Source organism: Lytechinus pictus, chromosome 13, assembly GCF_037042905.1.
Source record: "Lytechinus pictus isolate F3 Inbred chromosome 13, Lp3.0, whole genome shotgun sequence".
NCBI lineage: Eukaryota > Metazoa > Echinodermata > Echinoidea > Temnopleuroida > Toxopneustidae > Lytechinus > Lytechinus pictus.
The window spans coordinates 6,407,215-6,417,675 of record NC_087257.1 but is presented as its reverse complement, the minus strand read 5'-3'; the positions used below and the strand labels follow the sequence as shown (position 1 = coordinate 6,417,675).

Sequence of the window (10,461 nt, the reverse complement as noted above, 5' to 3'; positions counted from 1 at the left end):
AAGTACTTTTGGATAAATTAAACTTGTACTATTGGTTATTTTGAGGGACATAAATTACCAAAATGACCATGAGCTTTTATATAGGGTCATTAATACCCCTTTCAGAGTGGCCTCTTCATATTTCCCCGGCGAAATTCTCCGGCACGCATCCCTCACTTCCCCGGCGAAGAAAAAATGTACCCTTTCGCAGTGACATCTCTTCCCCGGCGAAAGTCAACGGGTGATTTGCTCGGGGGGGGGGGGGAGTGCAAACCCGGTGTCAATAAAGCGCGCGTGTTTTGTACTCTTTCCTTATTAATTGCAGATACTTAATTAATTTTATCAGTGAAGTTTTAGAGATAGACGGCTGGTAAACACTTCTCAGCAGCAGTTGGTGATCAGCTTACTTGGCACGACCATGCAGAATTAGAACGAACGAAAAGAAAATTGTAAATAATATTGCTTCTTACCGATTAAAAAAAGGTTTTAACAAAATTTAAATATATTCTAGAAATATTAGAAGCAAAACCAAAGAAAAATCTAAGTATTTAGATAGTTTAAGCGCATTTTTAGCATGTAAACTAACGCTTTTAAAATATATTTAACTTTGGAATGATCGAATAGCTCATAAAGCGTGGCCTTCTACATTTAGCCGCGGAATTCCCAGTTCAGGGATCATTTTTTTCTGGAGGAAAAAAATGACATCTGACGTCATTAAGGAGGAGGAGTTTTCCGGTTTGCTTTCATACTGGCTGTTTCACCGGGGAACTTCGCCGGGGAAACACTTTCACCAGCGAAGTTCTCCGGTGTACCTTTCATACTGGACACTTCGCTGGTGAAGTTCGCAGGGGAAAAGCGCAATATAAAAGGGGTATAAGACTGATCTATTTGGAATCAGAATACAAATCTACATAAGAAGGATCTTTGAATGCATTACCACTTAATAAGGGAAGAAGATAATACATGCTTAAGAGCTCAATTTCCTGCCTATCTGAACAGTTTATAATGCATAACTGCGCGAATGGTCAGTTTACATGGTTTATAAATGACCCTCATAGGTCAAAACTGACAAAATAAATTATATGAGGTTGATCGTTATGATCCAGCGCATATTTTAAAAATAAATGTGGATTTCTAAAGACATCCAATCTTTGTTCTGATTAATATTTGTAACACATTTAGGACAAAAAAAAATCATGAAAATTGTCCTTTTTGGTCAAAACATGGCCAAAATGACCACTTTTATTGTAATTTGGCAAATGAAACCACTTTATCTGGAATCTGGGTGCATTTCTACTTAGGATAGACCCTTTTAATTGGATGTGGTTACCAAAACATTCTTGACATTCTGTTAAGGGATCATTTTTCCAAGGAGTGGTCAAAATGGTCATTTTTAACAGTGCATAAAATAGCATTATTTGATCAATTAATATTGTGAGATTCCCTATGCCACTCGCCCTAAATCCCATTTCTCTTTCAGCACTTTCTTTACAGCTCCCCACCTTAACCCCCTTTATTTTCACCACTCATGGCTTCTAAACTCAGCTCAGATGAAGAGGGCGCTGTTTGTGAAGAAGCCGACTGCGAATCGATTACTGACGTCACGTTCTATGTGAAGGAAAAGAAGAAGCTCTGTCATGACTGCGCATTGAAAAAAGAATGCATCGGAATAGCACGAAGAGGTGTACCTAATCTCTTCTGTAAGGAACATGACGAATTAATACGTTTGTACTGCAGAACACATAACGTAGTATTATGTTATTCCGATGCATTTACAGCTCATCACGAGAAACCTTGCGTACGGCTGACTATAGAAGACGCACTGCAGAAAAACAAAGCAAAGCTCACCATCCTTCAGAAAGCAGTGATGGACAAATTGGAGCTATTACGAGTTTATGGGATTGAGATTCATCACTGTAAACAAGTCCCAGACGAACATTTGAAAACTATTCAGAATGAGGTTGATTCCGAAATCGAAGAGGAGATCGAAAGAGACAGAGCCAAGGAAAAAGAAGATGCTGATAAAATCGACAAGGAAGTTGATGGGGAAAATGAACAGCATCAAGAGGAGATTCGGAAGCTCCAGGATAAAATTAACCAGAACAACGAGAAGAGAGAGGAGCGACACAATGAAAATCGTTTAAACGCAGAGAATAGACGAAAACCGATAATTGATAAACTGCGCATTCTTCAGAAGGAAATTCAGAACATCGCTCAAGAGATCGAGAGAAAGATTGGAGAGCTTGAAAAATCATGGCAAGACGACACCAAATCAGCAGAGAAAGCAAAAGAAACACTGGACAGACTTCTTGAAGACGATACAAATATTGTCATAGATGGACATCGTGTGATTGCATCAGTGAGTGAGGAACTAAAGAAGCAACTGAATGAGGGTGAGGTGAAAGAAATAAATCGTGTTGTATCAGGTGTGAGGTTTGTGAAGAGTATTAGGAGAGAGAAGTATAAAGGAAGAATTGATGGGTATGATGGAGAGTGGAAGCGTATTGATAAAATCAATGTCACAGATAAAATCAAATACCCGGGCATTGTTGGATGTATAGATGAAGAAAAAGTAATTATCACAGATTGGAAGATTGATGGACACACCTACATGTTAGATTTGAACAGTAAAACCACACAGAGAGTGATCAACGGTAGTGATACGTCCATTATATACTCATGTGCAACGCTGAATGACGATAAGATAGTATGTGGTAGATTCATCAACAGTTGTACAGGAGACAGTCTACCTGGGAGCATCAGTGTATACGACAGACAGTGGAATCACATCAATGACGTCACAATACCAAGGAACACGACGCGTACTGGTGTAGGGGTGCGCGTTGCACTCGATCAGGATGGGATGATCATCGCTGCTGAAGGGAGTCAGTCTATGATATACGTCATCAACCCAGCTAATGATGATATTGTCAATACCATCACGTGTAAAGAGAAGATATTAATGTACGATGTGCTGACATCAGGTCACATCATCGCTCGACCTTTACCACCTGATCGCAGAGCACTCATCATTGACAGAGAGGGTGATCATATGGAAATCCCCCACAGTGATGTCATCTTGAATGTGTGTGTTGATCGTATGACAGACGACCTCTACGTCGTGACGTCAGATGATGAGTACAAGACGTGTGTGATTGATCAGGTGATGAGTGAGGGTGATATGAAGAAGAGAAGAGTAGCATCATTCCCTTTATCAACTATACTGGATAGAAAGAAGAGATTTAGTCACCTTGTCTTATCTCGAATAATGATGACGTCATCAGGGAATATGATTGCATGTGATGGAGATAATATTCTCATATTCAAAAAGCGATTCATCTTCTAGATCCATGACAGACAATAATACCGAACAAACAAATGATATTGGGAATGTTGCTACATCTTACCATTATATGCTTTCAAATTGAAAAGAAAAAACAATGAAAACGCATTAGTCATTGTAATTCATGGTTTCTTTGTGGGTAAGCTTCATAGTCATATTGGAAACCTATCAGGGATATGCTCTTTTATTGTACACGTTGTGTCAAATTATGTTATACTATACGCCGTTGCTTTCTTGGCTTGTAGTCTGGCAGCCCAGGAGATTTATTCAACCGAAAGCCGGACGAGCAAATGACCCCATAGCTGGATGACATGGACCCTGTAGTTTACAAAAATGCATTGCTGCCGGGTTTTATCCGTAGTCTTCCCACCGAAATGACGTAATATATGACGTCACTGAAAAATGTCCCTATTTCACAATTTTTAGACATTCTACACATAGCATGAAGTCAAGGGAGCATCTATCAGCCAAACCATGCTTGTTTTGTATGAAACTTTCAAAATATATTGTTCAAGTGGTGCAAAAAAAGAACAGGAATTATTGTTTACATATGCAAATTACGTCATGAAATTTGCATATCATTAGTTTGGGAGATTTCTTGCATCAAAAATTGTCGAAAATCGATTTAGAAATTTATTTTCTTTTTTAGTGTACTTTTTTTGATTTATTTCCTGTCAAGCCTAATATCGTTCTCTTCATCTATATCTATACTTTTAGAAAATATATGTCAGTAATTGGAAAAGGCATTATAGACTTTGATTTCAGCCCCCTTTTCAATATGGTGCGTACATAGAAATCGTGCGTTTTTGGCCTATTTTCACCATATAGCTGAGGTGTGCGAACGATATGCCCACTCTATCGATGTTTCCTGCATTTTGCATGATATTAAATCTTCCAAACAAAGAAAATTCATCTTCATTATGTCTCTTCTGATAAATTAATGGTTTCAACAAAGATTGATTGCCCACTGGGCAGTCTAAAGGTTACGTTTTTAGCCTAGTTTTCAAAAACGAACCTATACCATGTATGACTGCATTATTGTAGTCGAGTTGGAAATGGGAATTCCTGTGCACCATCAAAACATATTTTTTAATCAACGTTTTTGTATTGCCTGAAGTGTCTAGTTAATTAATATTGATGTTTCCTTTGCCAAATCGTGTCCCACGGGGTTCAAAATTGATATTTTTGGCGGCCCTTTTGGATATTTTCAATGAAAATTCATTATTTTCATATTTTTTTAATTTTAAATGGAAAAATCTTAGATGAATACGCATTTTACTATGATTCGGATAGTAGAAATCGGTTGAATTTTTTTTCTGGACAGAACCTGCTAATACATTTTGAAGTAAATGAAAATTTACCCCGAAATTGTCATGCTTTTGGTCCAAAATCTGCATGTGCATTGATCTATCTGCTCAGTCATTAACATCAATACCTATCGCAAAATATCAGCATTCGACACGAAAGGCGATCTATTATACCAAGGTAACTGAAACGCTTTATGACAGTATATATGAATGTCTTAATGTGTTTAGTTAAAGGGAAAATACCATGTATTTCTCGTTATTGCGATAAAATAAACAACATCTGTGTCTTAGTCACACCCGCAAGAGCATGAGGAAGGTCCCCTTTCCTTATCAGTAGCTTGACTATAAACATGATATTTTTTTTTTTGCCCCCAATGTGACAAGATGGTGTTTCCTCTATGTAGAAAAACAACTCTTATTTTATTGAAATCACTTGGAGACAAAAGAGTAGGCTTTTCTTTATCAGCTACATTATAAAGAAGTGAGGGAAAAGCAAAGCCTACCCCCCCCCCCCTTACTGGACCGCCGAAGTCCCCCATCCCTTTTTCGTATTTTGCCCGTTTCTTGGAAAATTCGCCATTTTGTTTAGCTCCGTTGAAGGGAAAAGACGTTTCTGCTTTGCAGTCAAGTCATTTTTATTGTCTTTAACCACTTAGATATAAAAGAGTAGACTTTCCTCTATCTGCTACATATATGAAAGTGCTGACACAGCGAAGCCTAAACCCTCAGGGTGCTGCCGAAGTCACTCACCCTTTATTTTGTATTTTACCTATTTATGGGAAAATATGCCATTTTGGAGCCCCCATTGAGGCAAAAAGCGTTTCTGCTATATAAAAAGGCCACTTTTATTGTTTTGCAACTATATGAATACAAAAGAGAAGATTTTACTCTATTTGCTACGTATAAAGAAGCGCTGGCATATTGAAGCATACTCCCTTAGGGGATAACCGAAGCTACCCACCCCTTTTCCATATTTTACTTATTAATGGGAAAATATGCAATTTTTGGAGCCCCCATTGAGGCAAAAAGCGTTTCTGCTATGTAGTAAGGCCACTTTTATTGTTTTTTAAACTATATGGAGACAAAAGAGTAGAGTTTATTCTATCTGCTACATATAAAGATGTGCTGATACACCAAAGCCTACCCCCTCTGTGGACTGCCGAACCCTCCCCCCTCCCCCCCCCTTTACGTATTTACATGTTTATATGTAGCTGATAGAAAAAAAAAATTATTTCATTTCCAAGTGGTTTCCAATTCAAAGCTAGCTTTACTATATAGCAGGAATGCCCTTTTGCCTGAATGGGGGCTTAAACACTGCATTTTTTCCAATAAAGAGGGGACATAGGCAAAAAAAATGGGGATAGTTCGGCAGCCCCTGAAGAAGATCCTACTTTGTCATCTCCATGTGGTTACAAAGCAATAAAAGTAGATTTACTGCAAAGCAGAAACACCTTTTGCCTCAATGGTTCTCCAAATTGGCGAATTTTCCGAAAAATTGGAAAAATACGAAAAGGGGATTTGGTGATTTGGCAGCCCTCTGAGGGGGGAAGGCTTTGCTATGCCCTAACTTCTTTATATGAAGCTGATAGAGAAAAGCCTACTATGTTGTCTCTGAGTGATTTAAAGGAAAAAAATACATACCCAAAACAACATTTGCCACATTGGGGGCTCCGAAAAGCACGATATCTTAATAGTCAAGCTACAGATAAGGGTGGGGCACCTCCTACAGGCTCTTGTGGGACTATGCTCTAAGGTGTTCGAAAGTAATTGCATGCAAAATGATTTATGCAGAGCAATGCCTCGAACCTCTAACTTTTTAAAGAGGTTTCATCATTATAAAAGTTGCTTTGTGTAGAAAACGCTTTTTACCCTCATACAAGTAATATATACCTTTTTATCGCTACGAACGTTACATGCATTTCTGCGTGTTATGCACATCAACAAAGACGATGCAAGATAAAACAGATAGATTTCAATGCACATGGACCAAATTTTGGACCAAATTTTTGGATGATTTTTTTTTCAAAATATATTAACCGGACTATCCAGAAAACGATTCAATCGATTTCTACTATCCAAATCATAGTGAAATGCGTATTCATTTAAGATTGTTCTATTGTCAGACTTTGTGCCAAAAATATGAAAGTAATTGATTTTCATTAAAACAAATCCAAGAGGGCCGCCAAAGATATCACTTTTGAACCCCATGGGACACGATTTTACAAAGGGAACATCAAGATTCATTAACTAGGCACTTCAAGCAATACAAAAACGTTGATTAAAAATATAATTTGATGGTGCACAGGAACCTCTATTAGATTAGATTAGATTAGATAATATTTATTTATTTCCGTTCAAACAAATTATATAATCCAATAAGTACAGTGTAAATACATGTTCAAAATAATACATACTCAAAATGATACAGAATACTCAAAATAATACATTCAGTTCTATAACATTTCATAACAAATATTGAAGATAAAGTTATCTGAAGAATAGCAGAGCTTGTAAAAAAAAGGCAAGTCCCTAAACTTATTTCCGACTCGACTACAATAATGCAGTCATACATGGTATAGGTTCGTCGTTGAAAACTAGGCTGAAAACGTAGCCTAGAGACTGCCTAGTGGGCAATCAATCTTTGCTGAAATCATTTCTTTATTAGCAGAGGCAAAATGAAGATAAAAATATGCTGTTTGGAAGATTTCATATCATGTAAAATGCACAAAACATCAATAAAGTAGGCATATCGTTCGCACACCTCAGCAATATGGTGAAATGGGCCAAAAACGGCACGATTTCTATGTATGCACCATATTGAAAAGGGGGCTGAAATAACAGTCGATAATGTCATTTTCAATTACTGACATATATTTTCTAAAAGTATAGATATAGATGAAGAGAACGATATTATGCTTGACAGGAAATATTTCAAAAAAAGAACACTAAAAAAGAAAATAAATTTCTAAATCGATTTTCCACAATTTTTGAAGCAAGAAATCTCCCAAACTAATGATATGCCAATTTCATGACGTAATTTGCATATGTAAACATTAATTCCTGTTCGTGAAATTTGGCAGGTCTCTTTTTGCACCCCTTGAACAATATATTTTGAAAGTTTCATACAAAACAAGCATGGTTTAATTGATATATTTTTCCTTGACTTCATGCTATGTGTAGAATGTCTAAAAAATTGAGAAATAGGGCCATTTTGTAGTGACGTCATAGATTGCGTAATTTCGGCGGGAAGACCACGGATAAAACCCGGCAGCAATGCATTTTTGTAAACTTCAGGGTCCATGCCAACCAGCTACGGGGTCATTTGCTTGTCCGGCTTTCGGTTAAAATAGATCTCCTGGGCTGCCGGACTATTGAGTCCCCGGGGGGGAGGGGGGGGTACTCGACCAAAAAAGTGACAGGTATGTACCGCGCGAGACAAAAACAAGGGGCCTTGGAGCGGGCTTATTTTAGCAAGGAGGGTTTTGGAACTACAAATGTTTGTTAAAACGGGGGTCCTTAGAACGGGTCGCCTGCGTGTGCATCCCTATGGAACGGGCTTACGTGCATGCAGCTAGCCCGACGGCACGGCGCCGGGTGCGCTCGCGCAAAGGCGAGGTCGGACAACGCTCTGCGGCCGTTTTTTTTTCACCAAAATTGCAGCACATTGTAGCGGATCAATGCAACCGGAACGGCGTAACGAAAAATATGTGATGCTTTGGAGCGGATTTCTTTCTTCTTTTTTTCTCAATACGATAAAAATGCTAAGGTTTGGAGTGGCTTTCTTCGTTCTCTAACTCAATAAGATAAAAAAAATAATTAAAAAAACAAAACGCCATGCCCTGGAACGGAAATTTGAGTGTAAAAATGGTGGGTCCCCTCCGTGGCACATATCCACCACGCATTATATACTGAGTAAACATTAATATTATTATGTCTGCATAGCATTAACAGAAAATGTGTCGTTGATTGCTGGTCGGTTTTTATATCAACACATTTAGGTATATAAAGATTGATTCATTCGCTTAAAAAACATGATCAGTTCAATGTTTGTGGTAGGCTGATGTAAATACGTTTATTTCAATACTATAACAGTCAGGGGCCTTAGGCCCATAATTTGACGTTTTGGGGACAGAGTTTACAAAAGCACCAAACTTTCCATATGTCACTATTAGGTCAATAGCTTCATTTTTTCCCACAGAACATGGTGTTGAAAATTGCATCTTCATGCAAAAATATGCTAATTTATGTAAATTAGCAGTAATTTATGCATGAAGCCATATCCCAATAGGAATTAATTAATAAAAGTTAATAAAAAAGATACCAAACTTTAGGAAAGTCTCTTTCAGGTCAATAGCTTTAAATTTCCTTATCAAACATGATATTGAAAATTGTGTCTTCATGCAAAAATATGTTAATTTATGTAAATTAGCATTTAATTTATGCATGAATAGTAAAAATTAGTAAAAAGGAATAAAAAGAAACCAAACTTAAAGAAAATCTCTATCAGATCGATAGCTTTAATTTTCCCGACCAAACGTGCTATTGAATATCCCGTCTTCATGCAAAATATGGTAATTTATGTACATTAGCAATTATTTCATATGTATAAATTAGTCCCATTCCAATGGATACTAACAGTGAAAAAGGGGCCAAACTTTTGAAGTACCTCTATCAGCTCAAAAGCTTCAATTTTACCAGCAATATATTGACAGGAAAATTCAAAACTTTGGAGACACCCCACACCAAAGGCTATGTATACGGAGACATATAGCCATGTACTATCAGTTAAAGTCTTATTTTCTCAATAGCTATAAAGTATATATGAATCACAGTTAAACAAATTTTCAGTCTTTGGGAAACAAAATGGTGTCCACAAATCTCTTTCAAGTTGTGTAATAATCACATCTTGGGCATATTCTATAAATCTGTACATTATTACTATCTCCTTGCAGTTAGAGACCTATCCTATATTGTAATTAATTTGTTGGGATGTGAAGTAATGATTTTCAGTAAATATCCAAATCTGCAGCTTCACCGTTAGGAGGGATTGTAGACCAAGATATAATTCAAGCAGCAAACAACGAGTCTAATCGAGATATACTTCAACCAGGGTTACACGAGAACCGAATTCTCCCTCATAAAGTTGGACTGATTCTTCCCGATTATGGCCTGATTCAGATGGATTAGGGGAGTTCCCCCAAATGAAAAAAAATGGGTCCGGAATATGTCCCGATTCAGCGCAGAATCGCCAAGAACTGACCAAATCAATTTTGGCCATCCCCAAAAAGCAGAATGCCAACACGAATAGTGGCAAGAATCGACCCAAGCATGTCCAGAATCCAGCCGAATGTGACCCGATATATCTGATTACAGTTATGTCCAGAATAATACAAATTATAGGTCCGAATCTGCCCAGAAAACTTCAAATTCCTCCCCTAATCCAACCGAATGTCACCCGAATAGATCCCAAATGTGGCCCGAATGAAATTTGTTGTGGTCATATTCGGGAGTATTCTGGGGGGTATTCGGCTGGTTTTGAACATTTCAAAATGAGCTGAATTCCTAAGCGAATGTTCCCGAATTTTCTCGCATTTACGAAGGCAAAACAGAATATTCCTGAAACCACCCGAATACGTATATGGATGGATTCGCAGCTGATTCGGTTCCGTTCTAACCCTAGCTTTAAGCAAGGGTTACACCAAAACCATATTCTCCAGAACAAATTCGGACCAATTCTGCCCAAAATGGCCTAAAATCAGTACTTATTTATCTCCTTTTCGGGGAGCTCCCGGAATCAATTCGGAAGGATCCGGGACTATTCTGTTCTCCCTC

At 37.7% G+C, this 10,461-nt stretch overlaps 1 protein-coding gene across 1 annotated transcript; it reads left to right on the top strand.

The window, feature by feature from the left end:
* Nucleotides 1–1,483: 1,483 nt before the first annotated feature.
* LOC129274436 (uncharacterized) lies at nucleotides 1,484–3,538 on the top strand. Its single transcript, XM_064108803.1, has one exon. It carries the CDS (start codon nucleotides 1,508–1,510, stop codon nucleotides 3,323–3,325), a length of 1,818 nt encoding a protein of 605 aa, XP_063964873.1. The 5' UTR covers nucleotides 1,484–1,507; the 3' UTR covers nucleotides 3,326–3,538.
* Nucleotides 3,539–10,461: the final 6,923 nt, after the last annotated feature.

What these genes read in the sequence shown, in the direction of transcription:
- LOC129274436 (XM_064108803.1), top strand. Translation starts at nt 1,508, where the DNA reads ATGGCTTCTAAACTCAGCTCAGATGAAGAGGGCGCTGTTTGTGAAGAA.